This window comes from Pristiophorus japonicus, chromosome 5 (genome assembly GCF_044704955.1).
Source record: "Pristiophorus japonicus isolate sPriJap1 chromosome 5, sPriJap1.hap1, whole genome shotgun sequence".
Lineage (NCBI taxonomy): Eukaryota > Metazoa > Chordata > Chondrichthyes > Pristiophoridae > Pristiophorus > Pristiophorus japonicus.
The window spans coordinates 265,938,576-265,962,743 of record NC_091981.1 but is presented as its reverse complement, the minus strand read 5'-3'; the positions used below and the strand labels follow the sequence as shown (position 1 = coordinate 265,962,743).

The 24,168-nt window shown below is 46.2% G+C and overlaps 1 protein-coding gene across 1 annotated transcript in view; it reads right to left on the bottom strand.

Moving 5' to 3' along the window:
* The window catches only part of ptprn2 (protein tyrosine phosphatase receptor type N2), a 1,205,047-nt gene that overhangs the window by 847,558 nt on the left and 333,321 nt on the right, over positions 1-24,168 (bottom strand). Inside the window, exon 3 of the mRNA XM_070881617.1 lies at positions 6,741-6,854. Within this exon, the coding sequence (XP_070737718.1) occupies positions 6,741-6,854 (114 nt within the window). The remainder of the gene's footprint in view (positions 1-6,740; positions 6,855-24,168) is intronic.

Sequence of the window (24,168 nt, the reverse complement as noted above, 5' to 3'; positions counted from 1 at the left end):
ACGGTTGAGCCACCTCCCCTTTTTTATTCTTATGCTGCACAGGGATGTACAATTTTTGTAGTTCATCCATGTGATCTTTAAATGTCTGCCATTGCCTATCCACCGTCAACCCTTTAAGTATAATTCGCCAGTGTATCCTAGCCAATTCACGTCTCATATCGTCGAAGTTTCCTTTCTTTAAGTTGAGGACCCAAGTCTCTGAATTAACTGTGTCACTCTCCATCTTAAGGAAGAATTCTACCATATTATGGTCACTCTTCCCCAAAGGGCCCCGCACGACCAGATTGCTAATTAATCCTCTCTCGTTACACAAGACCCAGTGTCGGATGACCTGCTCTCTAGTTGGTTCCTCGACATATTGGTCGAGAAAACCATCCCGTATACACGCCAGGAAATCCTCCTCCATAGTATTGCTACAAGTTTGGTTAGCCCAATCAATATGCAGATTAAAGTCACCCATGATAACTGCTACACCCTTATTGCAAGCGTCCCTAATTTCCTGTTCGATGCCATCCCCAACCTCCCTACTACTGTTTGGTGGTCTGTACACAACTCCCACTAATGTTTTCTGCCTTTTGGTGTTTCGCAGCTCTACCCATACAGATTCCACATCATCCACGCTAATGTCCTTCCTTACTATTGCGTTAATCTCCTCTTTAACCAGTAATGCAAACCCACCTCCTTTTCCTTCCTGGCTGTCCTTCCTGAATATTGAATATCCCTGATGTTGAGTTCCCAGCCTTGGTCACCTTGGAGTCATGTCTCCATAATCCCAATTACATCATATCTGTTAACTGTTGTCTACGCAGTTAATTCATCCACCTTATTACGAATGCTCCTCGCATTGAGACTCAGAGCCTTCAGGCTTGTTTTTTTAACTCTCCTTCGTGGCCCTAGAAATAGTAGATGCATTGGTGGTCATTTTCCAACATTCTATGGACTCTGGATCAGTTCCTATGGATTGGAGGGTAGCTAATGTAACCCCACTTTTTAAAAAAGTAGGGAGAGAAAAAGCAGGGAATTATAGACCAGTTAGCCTGACATTGGTGGTGGGGAAAATGCTGGGAACAATTATTGAAGATTTAATAGTAGCGCATCTGGAAAGCAGCAACAGGATCGGTCCAAGTCAGCATGGATTTATGAAAGGGAAATCATGCTTGACAAATTTTCTAGAATTTTTTGAGGATGTAACTAGTAGAGTGGATAAGGGAGAACCAGTGGATGTGGTGTATTTGGACTTTCAAAAGGCTTTTGACAAGGTTCCACACAAGAGATTCGTGTGCAAAATTAAGGCACATGGTATTAGGGGTAAGGTGGGTAGAGAACTGGTTGGCAGACAGGAAGCAAAGAGTAGGAATAAACGGGTCCTTTTCAGAATGGTAGGCAGTGACTAGTGGGATGCCGCAGAGTTCAGTGATGGGACCCCAGCTATTTACAATATACATTAATGATTTAGACGAAGGAATTGAAGGTAATATCTCCAAGTTTGCAGATGACACTAAGCTGGGTGGCAGTGCGAGCTGCGAGGAGGATGCTAAGGGAGGGACTTGGACAGGTTAGGTGAATGGGCAAATGCATGGCAGATGCAGTATAATGTGGATAAATGTGAGGTTATCCACTTTGGTGGCAAAAACAGGAAGGCAGATTATTATCTGAATGGTGACAGATTAGTGAAAGTGGAGGTGCAAAGAGACCTGGGTGTCATGGTACATCAGTCATTGAAGGTAGGCATGCAGGTACAGCAGGCAGTAAAGAAAGCAAATGGCACGCTGGCCTTCATGGCGAGGGGATTTGAGTATAGGAGCAGGGAGGTCTTACTGCAGTTGTACAGGGCCTTGGTGAAACCACACCTTGAATATTGTGTGCAGTTTTGGTCTCTGAATCTGAGGAAGGACATGTTTGCTATTGAGGGAGTGCAGCGAAGGTTCACCAGACTGATTCCCGGGATGGCAGGACTCACATATGAGGAAAGACTGGATCGGCTAGGCTTATACTCACTGGAATTTAGTAGAATGAGAGGGGACCTCATAGAAACGTACATAATTCTAACGGGACTGGACAGGTTATATGCAGGTAGAATGTTCCCGATGTTGGGGAAGTACAGAACCAGGGGTCACAGTCTACAGATAAGGTGTAAGCCATATAGGACCGAGATGAGGAGAAACTTTTTCATACAGAGAGTTGTGAACCTGTGGAATTCTCTGCCACAGAAAGTTGTTGAGTCTAGTTCGTTGGACATATTCAAAAGGGAGTTAGATGTGGCCCTTATGGCTAAAGGGATCAGGGGATATGGAGTGAAGGGTGAAGTACTGAAGTTGCATGATCAGCCATGATCATATTGAATGGCGGTGCAGGCTCGAAGAGCCGAATGGCCTGCTCCTGCACCTATTTTCAATGTTTCTATGTTTCTATATCTAGAGAAAGAGTGGGGCCTATTGGAGGCCACAAAGGAAATCTGTGTGTGGAGGCAGAAGACATGGGTCGGATACTTAATGAATACTTTGCATCTGTTTTCACAAAAGAGAGGGTCAATGCAGACTTTGCAATGAGGGAGGAGTAGTATGAAATATTAAATGAGATAAACATAGTGAGAGAGGAAATATTAAGGGGCTTAGCAGCTTTGAAAGTGGATAAATTCCCAGGCCTGGATTAAATCTATCCCAGGCTGTTAAGAGAAGCAAAAAATGAAATAGCAGAGGCTCTGACCATCATTTTCCAGTCCTCTCTGGCTGCAGGTCCGTTGTCAGAAGACTGGAGGACTGCTAATGTTGTATCTTTGTTTAAAAAGGGAGAAAGGGATAGACCGAGTAGTTACAGCTCAGTCAGCCTAACTTCGGTGGTGGGAAAATTATTGGAAAAATTCCTGAGGGACAGGATAAATCTTCATTTGGAAAGACATGGTTTAATCAAGGACAGTCAGCATGGATTTTTCAAGGGAAGGTCGTGTCTGACTAACTTGATTGAATTTTTCGAGGAGGTAACCAGGAGGGTCGATGAGGGCATTGCGTATGATGTCGTGTATATGGATTTTAGCAAAGCTTTTGATAAGGTCCCACATGGCAGACTGGTCACAAAAGTAATAACCCATGGGATCCAGGGTAAAATGGAAAGTTGGATCCAAAATTGGCTCAGAGGAAGGAAGCAAAGGGTTGATGGGTGTTTTTGTGACTGGAATCCAGTGGGGTTCCGCAGGGCTCAGTGCTGGGTCCCTTGCTTTTTGTGGTATATATCAATGACTTGGACTTAAATGTTGGGGGAATGATTAAGAAGTTTCCAGATGACACTAAAATAGGCTGTGTGATTGATAATGAAGAAGAAAGCTGCGGACTGCAGGAAGATATCAATGTACTGGTCAGGTGTGCAGAACAGTGGCAAATGGAATTCAATCTGGATAAGTGTGAGGTAATGCATTTGGGGAGGTCTAACAAAGCAAGGGAATACACATTAAATGGTACGACACTGAAAAGTGTCGTGGAACAAAGGGATTTTGAGTGCAGGTCCACAGATCCCTGAAGGTAGGAGGCCAGGTAGATAAGGTGGTTAAGAAGGCATATGGAATACTTGCCTTTACCAGTCAAAGCATGGAATACAAGAGCAACGAGGTTGTGCTTGAACTGCATAAAACACTGGTTCGGCCACAGCTGGAGTACTGTGTGCAGTTCTGTTCACCACATTACAGGAAAGATGTGATTGCACTGGAAAGGGTGTAGAGGAGATTTGCGTTGCCTGGACTGGAGAATTTTGGCTATGAGGAAAGATTGGAGATGCTGGGTCTGTTTTCTTTGGAACAGAGGAGGCTGAGGGGAGATCTGTTTGAGATGTATAAAATTATGAGGGGCCTAGATAGAATGGATGGGAAGGACCTGTTTCCCTTGACAGAGAGGTTAACAACCAGCGGGCATAGATTTAAAGTAATTGGGGGGAGGTTTAGAGGAGAAATGAGGGGAAATTTCTTCACCCAGAGGGTAGTGGGGGTCTGGAACTCACTGCCTGAAAGAATGGTAGAGGCAGAAACCCTTACCACATTTAACAGATACTTGGTGTGCATTTAAAATGTCGTAACCTACAGGACTATGGACCAAGAGCTGGAAAGTGGGATTAGGCTGGAGAGCTCTTGGTCGGCCGGCGCGGACACGATGGGCCGAAATGGCCTCCTTCCGTGCTGAAAATCTCTAGGAATTTTTATGATCTATTACTCAGTTTCTCACCATATCTATCAGTCCCTTCCCTTTGCAGAAATAGGCTCTCTGTTGCCTGTTCAACCTGTTTATACCTTCTTTAGTAACTTGTTCCACAACTCTCTCAACTTTTGTTTAAAATGTTCAGTTTGATATCTTATGTTATGGTTACATAATAACATTCTGCACTTCAAAAGTATTTCACTGTGTGCGAAGCTATTTTGTGAGGTTCCTGAGAGGTGAGATCGGATGCTATGTGAATACAAGATCTTCTTTCTAACCTCCTCATTTTTAACTTGGACTCTCTGGCATTTGAATCCTTCATCATTGCGAACAACTTGCTTAGATGGACTTTAATAATCGCCTTCTGTGAACTCAAATCTTCAACTGGGTCACAATGAAGTCTCTTCTTTTCAAAAGAGAACAAGCCCAACTTAATCACTGCACATAACTGAAACTCAGAATCATCTTGGATGCACACGTCTGTACTCTCTCAAGGCAGTAACGCATTTATAATTAAGTGACCAGAACGACATACAAGTCGAGTTTCCACTCGTTTACGCCAATAATATCAATACAATGGGACGGAATTGTCCGAACTAGCGCAAAGGATGGGGGAATTTTAAACATAAGTGAATGACGGCCAAAACCACTCACATTCATGTTTTCTGTGATCTTTTGCACTGGTTCAGGATTCAATTTGCCCGAATCAGGGCCCGCAAACAAAACTGGCCAAAATCCGCAATTCTGTTGATTGCGCTTGTTCAGGAAGGCTCTTCAAATTGTGCTCATTTTCTTAAGTGCAGAGGAACTAGTCGGCACATTTTAAATGTTTTTTCACATCAAAGAATATTAAATTTAATAAGAAACTGACCAGTGTCCACCATTGAAACTATTACATGGTTCAGTGTAGGTTTTTTTTAAGTCATTTCCAGTGATTTTAAATCAGGTTACTCACAGGTGGAGGACTGGACACGCTTTTTAAAAATACTTATTTTTAGTGATAAACCCATTTCCAGCTGAATAAAACTGCACCAGGTTACCACTCTTAGACACATCAAAGAATACTTTTTAATGGAAAGAAGCAAAATGAAACAATCACGCTCTATTATGATGCCCAATTGTGTTGGTTCCGAAAGATTTTAAGTTTGTGATTTATGCAAATTAATTTTAGCAAAAAGTTGAACCGAAGGCTAACCAGCGCAATTTCAAACGCACTTTGGGAGCAATTTCCCGAAAGCAGAGACTCTACCTCAAATCATCATCATCATAGGTGGTCCCTCGTATCGAGGATGACTTGCTTCCACACCGAAAAGGGACGAGTTCACAGATGTTTAAATGAAGGACCTAATAGTTCAGGTTCCAAACTACATGTTGAAGGGTGGAAGATGCCTGTGCATTAATTTTTTTACGTGTGATGACCGTTGCACACCAGCCACCACACGGGCTTGACAGAGCTAGTCTTGGTCCAGTCGCAAGGATTAACCAAGACGACTGGAGACCAGCTCTGCTGCACAGACTTAATGTGCATACATATTGCAGTGTGGGTTGGCCCGTGCTGCCTCTCGGCCCTCACCTCTTCTGCGCCCCAAACTCACACCTCTCCCGCACCCCAATCATGTCACTTCACGACTTCTCGCCGCTCCTTAAAGAAGGAGCAGCATGGAACATACCACTTTAAGGTACAGCACATGCTGGTGCAGGAGAGTGATGGCTGTGAAAAGTGTGACTGGACTGGATGTCGCCAAAATCCAGGTCGCTTTTTGGAGCGCGGGCAGGTATAACAGGAACGGCAAGGTAGCGAAGGAGCAACGAGTTCTACCCCAAAGTACTACTTGTGGCTGCCACAAAGTTTTATTTAATTGCTTATCACAAGGCGTCATTTCTGCTTTGGAGAGAATAGTCAGCATTACTAATTGCTCAGCTAAAGTACTGGTCAGTACATTCAGATGGTACTGGAAGGACTTAGGAGCTAGCAGTCTATAATTTATTACCAAAATGCCTTTGTTGATTTTGTCTCAGTCCAATTGGACAGACACTCATTCCTTACATGCAGATGGCTTGACCTACTTAAAGTTAGGATTAATGGTTTTTCAGAGCTGAGAGATCTGTGATTGCGCTGACAGAATGTGTATTTTGCATAGAGTTGTCAGCTATTCAAGCTCACAAACAGCCCAATTTTACCTGTCAAGCAGCATTTAAATTCAACAACTCTATTATTTAGTGGAACAGCCTGATTGCACACACCACTTAGAACACTGAGCAATCTCTGAAGCCAATTCAACGGTAATTCTTTTATGTTATACAAAGGCAGAACTTCCATTTCTATAGCGCCTTTCACGACCTCAGGGCATCCCAAAAGTGCTTTACAACCAATAACTTTTGAAGTGCAGTCGCTGTTGTAATGTAGGAAATATGTGATAATTTTGCCAAATAACTCAGTAATTTTATACTTCACATGATGCAATCTTTGTGTTAATGAGATACAGCTCCTAATATATCACAGGTGTTCTATTGAAAAAAGATCTGTTTAAAAAGATAAGCGTCCTGTTTAATGAGTACCTCTGAGGGACAGTTCCTGTAAGATAACCCGGAGGCGTTGAAGATCAGTTGGTGAAACTTCGTATTTGTATACGTCTATCACCGTGACCAGCTGACACCTCCCGAATATTCCATCTGCAAAACAACAGGAAGATTCTTGAAGAAGCTCTCACAGTCCTAACATATGTAAAGAAGCAGTGGGGGGGTGTGGGGAACACATTCGTTCCATTATACAAACTAGAGAATCTTTCAGTTTAAGATGATGTATCCTTCCCGTGATGGACTTCAATCTCCTCTATAAATCGGAACAGAGAGCAGAGTGAGGGGAAAAGAAAGTTTCACAGTGACATCGCTGTGCAACAATATCTTCATATTCAAAATCAAACAATACCAGCTAACATTAATCAATCCAATTTGAAGTAGTCATTGAAAATACAATGAAGGGCACAGGGAGAAGATCAATATACTAGTCACAAAGCGAATTACAACTTATTTGTGACTTTCTTGTTCATGAGCTGTTAGTTGAGGCCAATTGTGGGATATAAATTGTGCCTCATTGTTTATACTTTTTCTACACAACAGAGCTGCAATAATCTCAACAATAGCAATATATATGATTTCTTACAATTTTTATGTCAATACGTGCTCACAAATTGCATGCATGATTGAGACGAATATAATAAATGCAGTATGTAGAAAAGATGAAATATTAATAGAGGGGGCTCAGCAGATTGAAGATCAATGCAGTGTCACAGACTTGCATTTATATAGCACATTTCAAGACCTGAGAACATCCCAAAGCACTTTACAACCAATGAAGTGTAGTCACTGTAGTAATATAGGAAACACGGCAGCCAATTTACATACAATACAGTGTCCGCTGTGGCTCAAATTGGTAGCACACTCGCCTCTGAGTCAGAAGGTTTGGGGTTCAAGTCCCACTCCAGGGACTTGAGCACAAAAAAAATCTAGGCTGACACTCCAGTGCAGTGCTGAGGGTGTGCTGCACTGTTGGAGGTGCCGTCTTTCGAATGAGACGTTAAACCGAGGCCCCGTCTACTCTCTCAGGTGGACGTAAAAGATCCCATGGCATTATTTTGAAGAAGAGCAGTAGAGTTTAATGTTTCATCCGAAAGATGGCATTTTTGACAATGCAGCATTCCCTCAGTACTGCACTGGAGTGTCAGAGGAACTGCCTATGATGATGGAGTGTTAGGCTAGATTTTTGAGCTCAAGTCTCTGGAATGGGACCCACCACCTTCTGACTCGGGTGAGGGTGCTACCAACTGAGTCCCGGCTGACACAATAGGTAACGTGTTTTTATTGCATACGGCTTTTAAGACTGGGTATCCAGCAGTCAACATTTCCAGATTTTTTTTCCTGATTCACTCGTTCATAAACTTGGAATATTTGTTTTGTGTAGAAACAGAAAACTAGCAGCCTAGACTGTCAGCCTAGACTTTGTGCGTCTGTAAAATGGGACTTGAACCCACAACCTTCTGGTTCAGAGGCGAGAAAGCTACCTACTGAGCCACGACTGAAGGTATGGAGTATTACATTCCTGAATTCTGGGTCTTGTTAGGTGGTGGTGCCAAATGGAGGTTTGAACATTCTTTCATATGAACAGGAATAGGGAGGGGAGGGGAGGGGCGGGGGGGCAGTAGCAGCAAATGTCTCATTTCCATTGGAAGCCTCCTAGTTTAGGTTCAGATTAGAAAAGATTTTTCATAGACCTTTTTACCATGCAGAATCCAGAAGTGAGAAAATTGTTGAGGTGGGTGGAAAGAAGTGTTACAAGATAGGAATGACCAAAGTAAAAAGATATGTACATAGAACAGTTCAACCTAGCACGGAATGCTTAGAACTGCCACACAGCCAATCTGACAGAGACCAGGTAAATTTTTAAAAACTAATCCGATCTCTTCACTCAATGACACAACCCAAATTGGCTGTTGGGTTTCCTCCTTTATAACAGTGACTTACATTTTAAAAGTACATCGTTGTAAAGTGGGACATGTGAAAAGCGCTATTTAAATGCAAACGTTTTATTTCTGATCATTAATAACGGGATGAGTCCGGACTGAATCTGAACCCAGGTCTCAATGATGATAGGTCAATATGTCAACACATACGGTACTACCCAGTTATCATCAGCTTTATTTGTTCTCTTTGACTTACTTAGCTCAAACCTTTCTACAAAACAAAGCTTTAAATATAAATAAAAGCAGAAAATGATAGAAATACTCCGCAGGTCAGGCAGCATCTGTGGAGTGAGAAACAGAGTTAACGTTTTAGACCTTTCATCAGATCTGGCAAAGGTCAGAGATTAGAGGCAGGGGGTTGTGGGGATCTGGAACTCGCTGCCTGGAAGAGTGGTGGATGCAGAAACCCTCACCACTTTTAAGAGATGGTTGGGTGGGCACTTGAAGTGCAGTAACCTGCAGGGTTACGGAACTTGTCATGTATCTCACATTACTGTATATAACTGTATCTTACCATGCTATACATGACTGTAACTAGATATGACCTGTAACAATAAGCATACCTTACCACCAGGGGTGCACTTGCAGGAGACACTCCATACCTGTCCCACTGAGGTATATAAAGAGAGGTCTCAGGCAAGTGCAGCACGGGAGAGCTGGAATTAAAGGTGCAGGTCCTGAGTGACCTTGACTTCAGCATGTGTCTCGTGTAAGTCAGTACATTAGAGTCAGGACTTAACAGAACTAGAGCTGGTAATTGGGATTAGACTGGACGGTGCAGATATAATGGTAAGTACTGCAGGGAATAGAATACGGCCAGGGTGATCTCCTGGACTAGTTTCGATCGCCTGGATGGGTCGGAGAGGAATTTTCTCAGATTTTTTTGCTCTGAATTGACCTGGTTTTTTATCTGGTTTTTGCCTCTCCCAGGAGATCACATGGCTCCGGTTGGAGTGGAGTGTAGAATGTTTCAGTATAAGGGGTGTCGCAGTTGTGTGAGGCGGACTGGTTGGGCTGGGCGCTCTTTGCATTTCCGTCATTGTTCATAGGTTTAGATGTAACCTTTAGGGCTGCTTACCAAGGGCCGTGCAGCTCTTTGTCAGCCGGCGCGGACACGATGGGCCGGAATGGCTTCCTTCTGCGTTTCTATGTTTCTATAAGTATTTAAGTGCAAGTATTTATAATGGATAATTGGGTGAATTCAAATGTTAATGTATACCGGGTTTTGAAACATATTACTGAAAATCCTAAAATAGTCGATGAATCAGATATTTATCAATGTCACTCCAAATTAAGCAAAAGTACTTTGTGTTTAAAGGACACACCACTTAATTAATATGTCCTTGTTATTAATGACTGCCTGAAAATCCGTGCGTGGATAGCAAAACATCAGTTGCATACAAATACTTTCATCAAATGCGATCCATAAATTAATGTCAACAGCTGCAAACTGCAGCACTGTGTTAAACGTGTAAAAGGAGAACTGGAATCCTACTGAACTGCCACACAGAAAGTCTGAAATTAAAACAAAACATGATGAAAATACACAGCAGGCCCCTGAGCATTTGAGCTCTGTCTTGTTCCCAGGTTAGTTCCCCGACTTTGCTGAGCGAGCTGGTCTCAGTTAAGGTGGTGGCAAGGGTACCTACACCTGACCTCGGTGCCCGGATGTCGAGAAAGGAAAAAGAGTCGCTACCCAAAATATTAAGCTGCCTCTCTTCCCTTTTCACTATTTGCTATTTTTATTTCGAGAATTGTATCATACATCTCATAATAAAAGAACTTGAAATTTATCTCACCTCTTTGAAAATATGGCAAAAGGCTGCAATGGGTCAAGGTATAAAGGCACGGCTTATCCGGAACTGAGCTGTGCAGACCAAGAAAGAGAGAAAGATTTGGATTTATATAGCGCCTTTCACAACCTCAGGACATCCCAAAGCACTTCACAGCCAATGAAGTACTTTTGAAGTGCAGTCGCTGTTGTAATGTAGGAAGCGCGGCAGCCAATTTGTGCACAGTAAGTGCCACAAACAGCAATGTGATAATGACCAGATAATCTGTTATAGTGATGTTGATTGAGGGATAAATACTGGCCAGGACACCGGGGAGAACTACCCTGCTCTTCTTCGAAATAGTGCCATGGGATCTTTTACGTGAGAGAGCAGACAGGGCCTCGGTTTAACGTCTCAGAAGCCCAAGGTTCGTTCCCCGGTTTTTCCTCAGTGAGCTGGACTCCGTTAAGGTGGTGGTGGTAGCGGCACTACAATTAGCCTCAGTTCCCTGCTGCAGAGGAGTGGAATGTCAGCCAGGCTTCCTGCTCCTGGTTACGAAGCAGTGAATTCGGCCACATTTATGTACATCAGGTGAGGACAGGATCGGGTTCAGCTGTGCTGTCAACATTCATCTTGCGGCCTCATATGAGAAATAGCAACTTGGATGAGGAACCAGAGGGGGAGACGACACCTGTAGCGTAAATGTCCCTGCATTCATCAGTGGCTTCAGGAGAGGAAGGAGGGAAAACTAGAGGGAATTAGAAGAAAAGCTGGATCGACAAACAGAAAAGAAACAAAGGAATCATAATGAGACTAAGCACTGTGACATTCGGTGTTAGGATTCTAAAAATGACAGAGGAAAAGCTATTTATGGAATTCCCACTGCCAACCAACTCTGCCAAATTGCTGGTACCTAACCAACAATTTCGGTATGGTTTAAAATAAGAGAATAAAATGATGTCTTCTCATGTCAGGACTGCTTGAACATAACCCGCTGATAGCAGAAACCTCAATGTGTCAGTTGCGGCTCAGTGATGGCACGCTGAGTCAGAATATTGTGGGTTCATGTCCCGCTCCAGAGATTTGAGCACATAATCTAGACTGACAATACAGTACTGAGGGGGTGCTGCACTGTCGGAGATGCTGGGGCCGAAATTGCCCTTTTTTTATAGCCACGTTAGCGCCGCTGGGAGGTGCTAACGGCACGCTAATGACTTATCGCCGGGGGCAGGCAGCGGAAACGACCCGCCCAGAACTGCCCCTGGGATGCCACGGGCAAAAATGGGTTTGTGCTGCGCCCCTTACTTTTCGACCCGGGCGGGGGCGCACACGACGATGATGTCATCGGCATGTGCGCCGACCCCTTATCGCCCCGCACCGAACCCTTTGCGCTCCGTGGAGGAAATTGCTCCACGGGATGCAAGATTGGCACAGGGCGATGCTGTCGTGGCTGATGCACCCTGGCCACCCTTAAAGGGGAGGGGCTTGCACCGCAACTGCCATCTTTTTCTTGTCGGACGATTTTGGAGTCGGCTCGCCAATGACAGCCGCTGGTTCGGCCGGACAGTCGACATGCACCCCAGCAACCCCGCTGGCCCGGCTGAAACCCTCCCTGGTGGCCCAGTGGGCGCCAGGAAAGTGGCTGCAGAGCTCGCAGCGGGCCTCCCCTTTAAAAGAAGAGAAGGGACTAACGTTATCAGTGCAGCGCTGAGCCTCGCGCCCCGCTAACGCCCCACTACAGCCCCGCGGAGGCAAAGCACGCCTCCGATACCACCCTCACATTTTTTTCAGACGAAAACTCCAATTCAGCGGCATATCTCGCCGGGCGATAAATATTCAAATAATTTAAATTGTGCACCCCAAATGGGGCGGAGGGTGGGGGGGGGGGGGGGGGGGGTGGGCGCAATTTTGCCCTCGTTGTCTTTCAGATGAGACGTTAAACCAAGGCTCACTTTGCCCTCTCAAGTGGACCTAAAAGGTCTCATGACATTATTCTGAAGAAGAATAGGGGAGTTCGCCCTGGTGTCTTGGCCAACTTGTTGACTACACTTCAATAGTACTTGATTGGCTGTAAAGCACTTTGGGACATCCTGAGGCTGTGGAATGTGCTGTGTAAAAGTCTTTCTTTTTTTCCCTAGAAAGTTCACATTGAATAGATATTACAGCAGACCACTTGCAGGTGTAACCAACATATTGCTAGCCTCAGCTCATGTAACTAATAGCATTTAAGGGGAAGTTAGATAAACACATGAGGGACAAAGGAATAGAAGGATATGCTGACAGGGTTAGATGGGAGGAGGCTCGTGTGGAGCATAAACACCAGCACGGATCTGTTGGGCCGAATGGCTAGTTTCTGTGATGTAGGTTCTATGTAATCCATGCACTCCCAGGTGTCAGTGGGGGTCATCAGCAATCATCCCCACTGACACCTGGGAATCCCAGGCCAAAGACCGCCCTAAGTGGAGGAAGTGCATCCAGGAGGGCACTGAGCACCTCGAGTCTCATCGCCGAGAGCATGCAGAAATCAAGCGCAGGCAGCGGAAAGAGCGTGCGGCAAACCTGTCCCACCCACCCTTTCCCTCAACGACTATCTGTCTCACCTCTGACAGGGACTGTGGTTCTCGTATTGGATTGTACAGTCCCCTAAAGACTCATTTTAAGAGTGGAAGCAAGTCTTCTTCGATTCTGAGAGACTGCCTATGATGATGATGAATCCATGACATTCCACGACTCTCCTTCCCGATAAACAGACAGACTGGAGAGGCGATATTCCCAAAATGTCTATGTCTCTACTACCCACATTATCACTTTAAGGAATAAGTCGATGCTCAAACTAATGTCGATTTGAAAGTCCAATAACTGGAATCTGTGTTTAGAGATGAATCAAATTGGTTAATACGAGATTTACAGCCCCGACTTGTGCTTCAGAACTAGCCGTGCCTCCAGCCAAGCTGTTCCAGTACAGCTACAACACTGGCATCGATCCGACAAAGTGGAAAACTGCCCAGGTATGTCCTGTCCACAAAAAGCAGAACAAATCCAATTCGGCCTTCTACCGACCATCAGTCTACTCTCAATGATCAGCAAAGTGATGGAAGATATCATCATCAACAGTGCTATCAAGCAGCACTTACTCAACAATAACCTGCTCACCGATGCTCAGTTTGGGTTCCGCCAGGACCACTCGGCTCCAGACCTCATTACAGCCTTGGTCCAAACGTTGATAAAAGAGTTGAATTCCAGAGGTGAGGTGAGTGTGACTGCCCTTGACATCAAGGCAGCATTTGACCGAGTGTGGCATCAAGGAGCCCTAGTAAAACTTTAGTCAATGGGAATCGGGGGGAAAACTCTCCACTGGCTGGAGTCATACCGAGCACAAAGGAAGATGGTTGTGGTGGTTGGAGGCCAAACATCTCAGCCCCAGGACATCGCTGCAGGAGTTCCTCAGGGCAGTGTCCCAGGCCTAACCATCTTCAGCTGCTTCATCAATGACTTTCCCTCCATCAGAAGTGGGGATGTTTGCTGATGATTGCACAGTGTTCAGTTCCATTTACAACTCTTCAGATAATGAAGCAATCCGTACCCGCATGCTCAAAGACCTGGACAACATTCAGGCTTGGGCTGATAAGTAGCAAGTAACATTTGCGCCACACAAGTGCCAGGTAATGACCATCTCCGACAAGAGAAAGACTAACCGCCTCCCCTTGACATTCAATAGCATTAGCATCACTGAATTCCCCACCATCAACATCCTGGGGGTCACCAGTGACTAGAAACTTAACTGGGCCAGCCACATAAATATTGTGGCAATGAGAATGGGTCAGAGGTTGGGTGTTCTGCGGTGAGTGACTCACCTCCTGATTCCCCAAAGCCTTTCCACCATCTATAAGACACAAATCAGGAGTGTGATGGAATACTCTCCACTTGCCTGGATGAGTTCAGCTCCAACAACACTCAAGAAGCCCAACACCATCCAGGAAAAAGAAGCCCGCTTGATTGGCACCCAATCCACCACCTTAAACATTCACTCCCTCCATCACCGGCATACCATGGCTACAGTGTATACCATTTATAAGATGCACTGCAGCAACTCGTCAAGGCTTCTTCAAGAGCACCTCCCAAACCCACGACTTCTACCACCTAAAAGGACAAGGGCAGCAGATGCATGGGAACACCACCACTTCCTAGTTCCCCTCCAAGTCGTACCCCATCCTGACATGGAAATATATCGCCGTTCCTTCATCGTCGCGAGGTCATAATCCGGAACTCCCTCCCTAACAGCACTGTAGGAGAACCTTCACCACACGGACTGCAGCGGTTCCAGAAGACGGCTCACTGCCACCTTCCCAAGGCAACTACAGATGGTCAGTGAATCCTACCTTTGACAGTGACGCCTACATCTCGCGAAAGAATTTTTAAAAAACTGTCTTCATAACAAAAATGATCATTTAGTAGCTCTTGAGTTGAATATTTTGCAATCAATCACAACTTTATGAATACCATAAATTTATCTGAAGGGGCGTTTACCACATCTTGCTGGAGCGATTGTGATTTTTTTTCTCTGAGGAGAAATCAAGTATTTAGTGCTGGATTTTCGGTTCGTTCGCACCTGTTTGTGCCCTGGAGGGGCGGTAAATGGTGTTTCTAGGCGTAACATCAGCTGTCCAGCTTTTAGCGCCAGGCTGGTAAATTCGGCTCATGGTTTGCGGCGGCGCAAAAACTTACCGCTCGCCCTCTAATTTCACTGAGATCATGATGTCACTCGTCGTGCAACGCTCCGCTAGTGCATCGGATGCAAAGTTCGGCCCTAACGCCTCATTAAATGCCCGCCCCAGGAAACGTCTAAAAAAACAGGCAGTGCCAGGATGCAGCAGGTGGTATTGGCGACGTAGTTAAATAGAGGGATGAGGCTCCTACATCACAGCTCACATTGACTGCAATGGTTTGGGCACAGCACGCTGCGTGAAGCTCCGACTTGCAAACAGCACTTTTATCTGCCATTACAGTTTCCTTACAAGGTCAGTGGGAGAATTTAATGGGGACATTACTTGTTTGCCAGTGTATCATGCTGGTTGCTATTGCCAGGCGGCGTCAAGCTAGAAGAAGTGCTGTTGGTCATGTCGGCCCACGGGTGATGAGAGGCCGACGATGTCTGGGGAGGAGGGCTTATCCCCCACCAGTTTACAGGCACCAACACTCATATCTCCAGCTCTCTGAGGAGCAGTGTGTGAGAAGGCTGTGCCTCCAAAAGGAGGTGATGACAGAGATATTCCATCTCCTACAGGCAGACCGATGCCTGGACCGCTCTGGAGGCAACCTTCAACACTCCCTCATCAGGTTTCCGAATTGTGGTGTGCTGCATGTTGCACAGCTTGGCCATCATGAGGGAACCAGGCATTGCCAGTGGGGATTGCAGGCCCACCTCAGGAGAAGGAGGATGACAAAGAGGCGCCTGGCGAGGCCCCCATTGGATAGCCACATCATCCATGGGGGAGGCAGCGTGGAGATGTTGTCGGACCAAGAGTCGCACCGCCCCAGCTCATAATGGACCGGTTCTCCAAAATGGAGGAAACTGAGGGATGGAGCTAATATGCCCCCATAACATTGGAATGATACACAAGATACCAATGGCAAGGGATCAAACTGACAATTTACTGCAACAAAGTAACAAAAACTCCCCCCACCAAAATAAAACCATAAAATACACAACGTAATGCTGCAGCACACTAAACAACAATAAGGTTCATTAAGTCAACAACGCCGCGATTTTCGACTGGGGCACAAAAACTTCCTTCTGTCATGCCTGATTTTGCGTCCCTGATCATGGAACCTCATTTTTTTGCCAAATTTTGCAGACGAGGGCACAAACTTTTTTCAGGCAGTGTCAGGACCGAATCGCTCCACTTTAACGGAGGGGAGAGAGCGTGGTGACGCACATGCGCTGTGACACGTAGATTGACAGTGGCGGACGGCCCAACCGACCCATTTTCAGCCAGTCAGCCTGGCTTTGAGTTTAAGGCCCGCCCCCATTGTGATCCATTTTGAAAAGAGTTTCAGCAGTGAGTAGCAGCTAATGGCGCACCTGAATTTCGGCCCCTAAGACTTTTCACGCAATGACTCAAAGAAGCCTTCTCCACCTGCCTGCTTTTTCACCTTCACCTCGCTCCCTTCTCTCTCTAGAAAAGTGTCCAACTGTATCCCAAGGCCATTTATACCTCAGTGACTCTTGTAACTTCCTCCACGGCTCTTCCCCTTTGGGTGAAAATGTTCCTTGTAACTCTCTAATTTCTAAATTGAGTCCACTTGAACCCCCTTGAACCATTCACCATAATGAGCAATTCTGCTCATTCTCTTCATTATCTTGAAAATATCAAGTAGATCACTTTGAAGCCTTCACTGTCGAAAGTAAACAAGTCCGACCACGACAGTTCAATACCCTGCCCACCCTCACGGTGTCAGCTCATACACAAAGAATGAAGGGGAAAAACTAGCAACAGGATTTTAAAGTTAATTAGATTCTTCATAACTCTTTCATATAAATTCCTAGCAGGATAAAAGCCTCTTCAAAGTACTTTGGCTGCCTTTGGGATGTTTACTCCGACACTGGAGAATAAAAGCCCATCAAATCTCCTCATCTTCAGACCTGTGAGATTCTTGTTTACTGTGTAGCACAGGCTGGGGAGACTACTTATAATCGCTCTTCCGGGCACGGGGTTAGAAGGGCGTCTCTCCGATGTTACTTACCCCTGTGGCCAACGATGTAACACTTGACATCAGTTTTAATCAGGTGATTGGCAGCTGCCATCTGTGATCTTAGGATATGTCAATTTTCTAGCGTCATGCAGCCAACAATCTCGCACCACGCCAGGGAGGGAGGGGGAAGTAGCGGATGTGGATTAAGATAGTGCAGTTAATGGAACACGAGGTACTCAAACATTTGTCTTGCTCCAAGTTGCAGGATAACTGATTGAATTCTGAGATCGAACTGATCCATGACCTTCATTCATCGAGATACAGCCAGGTGCAGAGCAAAGTTTGCCAGTTCCTGCCTTGATTCTCATAGCAGAGAGCCCCTTTGGGCTGACTGTGGCAGGGGGAGGGGGAAATCAATGGACTGCTACTGGAGCAGGTCCTGTGCAGTTGCATTTTGATGCTACTTTCTACTTTATGCATCAACATAGCCATATCTTTCTTTGTGGCATTAGGTGTGCGTGTCATCATGAGATTCAATACATGAAGCAATTCTGCTGAAAGGGAAAAATGTCGCCCTGAAAGTGTTTTGGCTCAAAGTTCAAAGCCCAGCCTTATTGAGTGATCACCATCATTGCTGCTTCACAACCTCACTCATTAAGTATAAGTCTCGCACATTATACAGTCAAATTTTGTCTTGTTCTAGAGACTTGAGCACAAAAGTCTAGGCTGACACTCCCAGTGCAGTACTGAGAGAGTGCTGCACTGTCGGAGGTGCCGTCTTTCAGATGAGATGTCAAACCGAGGCCCCGTCTGCTCGCTCGGGTGGATGTAAAAGATCCCATGGCACTATTTCGAAGAAGAGTAGGGCAGTTATCCCCGGTGTCCTGGCCAATATTTATCCCTCAACCAACATAACAAAAACAGATTATCTGGTCATTGTCACATGGCAGTTTGTGGGAGCTTGCTGTGCGCAAATTGGCTGTCACGTTTCTCTATATTACAACATCGACTGCACTTCAAAAAGTACTTCATTGGCTGCAAAGAGCTTTACGACACCCCGAGCTTGTGAAAGACGCTGCATAAATGCAAGCTCTTTCTTTCTTCCTGATTCTCCCCACCGTCTCATTCAAATGGGTCAGGGGAAGATACACAGGAGTAGAAATTCTCCTTGAGCCTGTGGCACAAAATATGTAGTATTGCACCGGATGACCACGATACGCCGTTGACTTCAGCTGAACCGAATGTCAGGCAAGGAGCAAAAACCGGCGGTTGAAGTGACACAGCCCGTTTCAACCCTACCGTGTGCGCCAGATGAATTTCGACCCTAATGGGAGGTGGGAACAGTGATTTCCTCTGATCGCCATGTCTAAAGAAACAGTAAACTGTGCACTTTTGTAGACACTTTTTTTTTTACAATTTTATATGAAACAGAGAACGTAGAAAATTCTCCCATTAATTTTACAAATTGCCAGCACATAAAGGCCTGGGGAGATCTTCCCTTCCCCGCAGCTTTGGTTACTCAGCTTCAGATGCTTCATAATAACCGGTTTTAATAACATTTAGTCTTCCTAGGAAAAATAATTACATTTAATCTACGTTCACCTTGCTGCAAACTGTGCCCATTTGCAGCAATGAGTTCATTAAAAAGCGGCAAGTTATTTACTCCGATTTGCTCTGCAGTTAAAAAAACAACTCTCAAGCCAAGCCATGCAGTGCATCGCGAAATAGACACAAGACTGTCGGAGATGTTTCATGTGCCTCTCCCTGTAGTTTCTCTAAGAAAAACAGGGCCCCGCCAGCATGTGTTGCACTGATAATTTAATATTGTCTGGAACATGAACCGGAATAGGGGAAGAGGAGGGCAGAAATCCTAGGAGAGCGAGTTCAGCTTGGATTATGATGACTGGAACTGAATACACTTTGACATACGACTGTGAATGCTGCTTTACACATTAAAGCTCAAACCTTTCACTCAGTTCCACTTTACATCACAGGTCTTCTGCACAAAGCACTAAGTGGGCCTCAGTCAGGCCTCACATGTAATCCTGTTCATTCATTCCCATTCATTAGGATTGACACTAACTCATTTTAGTTTAAAAATGTCACCTGTTTTTATGCACGTCACCCTTATCCCAGCAGCACAATCATGGATCCACGACTCTCCTGCTAAGACAAGGAAGCTTGGATTGAGGAGTTTGAATGTGGAAAGCCAGCTCATGGGTGGCACTCTCTGGCCTAAACAAGCGGCAATATAAAAGCAACACAGCTCCCTCCATTTGTTTAAATCTGTCTTGCTCTTTGTGATTGTAAACCTCAGACCTGATTGTAAAGTCCTGTCCCCTCAGTACAGATTCACACGAGGCATGTAGTGAAGTCAAGGTCACTCTGGACCTGCACCTTTATTTCACAGCTCTGGAATGCTGCACTTGCCTGAGACCTGTCCTTATATACCTGTCTCTTGCAAGTGCGCCCCTGGTGGTAAGGTATGCTGGTGGTTACAGGTCATATCTTATTACAGTCATGTATAGCATGTTAGGATACAGTTATATATAACAATGTAAGATACATGACATCACCCTCCCCCAAGGTTTTATTGTCTTTACAGGTTCAGTCTCTCAGGTGGTCAACGCTCTTGCGTGGAGTGTCTGAGTTGTGGTTCAGTTGTTTGCGTTGGTGTCTGTTTTTCTTTGGGTGTGGTTGCTGGTATCTCGCCTGGGCTGTCTGTTTCGATTGGTGTGATTGTTGTTGACTCGCCTGGGCTGTCTGTTGGGATTGCCCTTTCCTCGGGTTGTTCTCTCTGTCTGTCCACCAGGTGTGGTGCGAGTTCCACATTGTAGTCTGCCTCTAGTTCCGCAGTGTTGTTGGTAAATCTGCTCTTCACTTGGTCTACATGCCTCCGGCAGGTTTTGCCATTGTCCATTTGTACTACCAGTAGCCTGTTTCCTTCCTTGCCCATTACTGTCCCTGCAAGCCATTTGGGACCCCTACCATAGTTTAGTACAAACACTTTGTCCCCTATCTCATTCCATCGCCCCCTCGAATTTCAGTCATGGTGCTCAGTCAGCTTATGGCGCTTTGCCTCAACGATTTCGTGCATGTCTGGGAGGATTAATAAGAGCCTTGTTTTTAAAGTCCTTTTCATCAACAGTTGCGCGGAGGGGATCCCAGTCATTGAGTGCGGACAAGATCTGTATGCCAGCAGCAGTCGCGACAGGCGACCCTGCAGCGTGGGACCTTGGATTTTAAACATGCCTTGTTTAATGATTTGCACTGCTCTCTCCGCCTGGCCGTTGGAGGCCGGCTTGAACGGTGCCGTCTTGACGTGATTTATGCCGTGGTCAATTATAAAATCTTGCAATTCTGTGCTGGTGAAGCACGGACATAGTCAATGATTCCGGGATTTCGTGCGTTGCAAACGTGATTGCGAGGCTCTCCACAGTGGTGGAGGTTGTGCTCGAGTTTAAAATGGTGCATTCGATCCACTTTGAAAATGCATCTACAACTACGAGGAACATTTTGCCCATGAATGGGCCCGCATAGTCTACGTGCACCCGCGACCATGGTTTGGTAGGCCAGGGCCAGGGGCTCAGTGGAGCCTCCCTGGGGGCATTGCTGAGTTGGGCACAAATGGTGCACCTTCGGACGCAGAGCTCCAAGTCCGCGTCAATACCAGGCTACCAGACGTGGGATCTGGCTATGGCCTTCATGAGAACCATGCCTGGGTGCTCGTGGTGGAGCTCCTGGACAAATGCCTCTCTGCCTCGCAGAGGCATGATTACTCGGCTGCCCCATATCAGGCAGTCTGCTTGTAGTGATAACTCATGCATGCGCCTGTGAAAGGGTTTTAATTCCTCGGGGCAGGCATTGCGAGCCTCTGCCCAGTCACCGGTTAGGACACATCTTTTTACTAAGGATAACATGGGATCGCTGACCGTCCAGGCTCTGATTTGGCGAGCCGTCATGGGCGAACCTTGTGGACTCAAAGGCATTGATTGCCATGACTATCTCACAGTCCTGTTCATCAGATCCTTCCGTGGTCGCCAGGGGTAGCCTGCTGAGCGCATCGGCACAGTTGTCTGTGCCTGGTCTGTGCCTTATGGTATAGTCGTAGGACGCCAGCATGAGTGCCCACCGTTGAATTCTTGCCGAGGCGTTGGCGTTTATTGCCTTGCTCTCGGATAGGAGGGACGTGAGGGGCTTGTGGTCGGTTTCTAACGCGAACTTGGCCCCGAAAAGGTATTGGTGCATCTTTTTGACACCGTACACGCACGCGAGCGCCTCCTTCTCTACCATTCTGTACCCGCGCTCCGCCCGCGAAAGTGACCTGGAGGCATAAGCTATGGGTTGTAATTTGCCCGCACTATTGACATGTTGCAAAACGCACCCGACCCCATACGCTGACGCATCGCATGTGAGAACTAGCTTTTTACGTGGGTCAAAGAAAGTCAAAACACTGTTGGAACACAGAAGGTTGCGTGCCTTATTGAAGGCGCATTCCTGGGCGTCCCCCCAAAACCAATCGCACCCCTTCCTGAGTAGCACGTGGAGAGGCTCCAGCAGCGTGCTTAAGTTCTGCATAAAGTTCCCAAAGTAATTGAGTAGCCCGAGAAAGGCGCGCAGTTCTGAGACATTCCGGGGCCTGGGTGCCAGGCGAATTGCTTCTGTTTTGACTTTGTTGGGCGGATTCCATCAGCGGCAATCCTTCTGCCCAAAAATTCAACCTCGGGTGTGAGAAACAGGCACTTGGATTTCTTGATTCGTAGGCCTACCTGATCCAACCGCTTTAGTACTTCCTCCAAATTACGGAGATGGGAGTCGGTGTCCCTGCCCGTAATAAGTATGTCGTCTTGAAATACAACCGTCCCCGGGATGGACTTGAGCAGACTCTCCATGTTGCGCTGGAATATGGCAGCTGCCGACCTGATGCCGAATGGGCATCGATTGTACATGAAAAGGCCTCAATGTGTGTTGATGGTAGTGAGTAGCTTGGATTCCTCGGTCAATTCTTGCATCATATACGCAGATGTGAGGACTAATTTTGAGAAAAGTTTACCTCCAGCCAATGTGGCAAATAAGTCTTCCGCTCTGGGCAGCGTGTACTGGTCCTGTAGGGAGACTCTGTTGATGGTAGATTTGTAGTCCCCACAGATTCGTACGGATCCATCAGGCTTCATGACTGGGACGATGGGACTTGCCCAGTCGCTAAATTCCACAGGTGATATAATGCCTTCCCGCAGAAGCCTGTCTAGTTCGTGTTCAATCTTTTCCCTCATCAAATAGGGTACAGCTCTGGCCTTGTGATGGACCGGTCTAGCATCCTGTGTGATGTAGATTTTGACTTTGGCCCCTTTGAAAGTGCCCACACCTGGCTGAAAGAGATGTTCAAATCGCTTTATAACTGTTGAGCAGGAGGTCCGTTCCTCTAATGACATGGCATGGACATCATCCCATTTCCAGTTTAGTTTTGCCAGCCAGCTTCTCCCCAGCAGTGCTCGGGGGTCTCTGGGTACAATCCACAGGGGAAGTCGGTTCACTGTCCCTTTGTGCGTGACAGAGAGCATGGCGTTGCCGAGGACTGGTACGATTTCTTTGGTATAGATCCTTAGTTTGGTGTCCACCCTTGTGAGTTTTGGTCTGTCTCTTTTATGTGGCCACAGTTGCTCAAATTGTTGAGCGCCCATGAGAGATTGACTCGCTCCCTTTCCAGCTCCATGTTGACAGATATCCCATTGAGTAGGACCCTCATCATTATAGGAGGCGTCCTGTTGTAGGAGCAGCGGCCATTGATCGTATTGACCCGCTGTACATCGGTGTCCCGGGTACTGTCTCCACCATCTTCTAGTCCGCTTTCCGACCCATCCGATTCGTATACCAGCTGAGCTACCGTTTTTTTGCACATGCGGGCCAAATGCCCTGTATATTCACAATTTCTGCAAACAGCCTGCTGAAATCGACATCCCCTTGATGAGTGCCCACCCCCACACCTCCAGCACAGACCTGTTCCATTGTTCAAAGTGTTCCCAAAGAATGAGCTGCGTCTGGCTGATCTCTCTTGAGCTTCTCTCAGTTTGTAGTTGATTGCTCGCATTGTGGGTTGATGAGATGTGAACGGCCGTTCCTGTGGCCCTTGATGGCTTCTGCCTGCTGTCGAGAGCCTGTTCTCCCGGTTTTGTCTGTGTGTGGGGTTAGCAGCTTGTTTAGTGCTGTGAACTTCTTGTTCCGATATTTCGTTAGTTGTCGTACCTGCATTGTAAATCAACCTCGTTTCTTCTTCCCCTCCCAAGAATGTCTGTGCAACCAGTGCTGCTGTCTCTAAGGTCAGGTTCTTGGTCTCTATGAGCTTTCGGAATATGCCTGCATGGCCTATTCCTTCAATGAAAAAGTCTCTCAGCATTTCTCCCCTCAGTTCATCGGAGAACTCACATAAACTAGCCAACCTCCGAAGTACCGCCACGAAATCGGGTATGCTCTGGCCCACACAGCGTCTGTAGTTGTAGAACCTGTGTCTGGCCATGTGTAGGCTGCTCGCTGGCTTCAAGTGGTCTCTTACCAGTGTGCTCAATTCTTCAAACGACTTGCTTGCTGGTTTCTCGGGTGCCAGCAGATCCTTCATTAAAGCGTATGTTTTCGAGCCACAGCTGGTCAAGAGATAGGCTCTTCTCTTGTCTGCCTTATTGTCGCCTAATCAGTCTTTGGTTACAAAGCTTTGCTGGAGCCTTTCTATAAAGTCCTCCCAATTGTCTCCCGCATTGTACTTTTCATCTGATCCGTTGTTCGCCATTCTGTGGATTCTGTAATTCCGTAACTCGTCGCCACTGTAAAGTCCTGTCCCCTCAGTACAGATTCACACGAGGCATGTAGTGAAGTCAAGGTCACTCTGGACCTGCACCTTTATTTCACAGCTCTGGAATGCTGCACTTGCCTGAGACCTGTCCTTATATGCCTGTCTCTTGCAAGTGCACCCCTGGTGGTAAGATATGCTGGTGGTTACAGGTCATATTT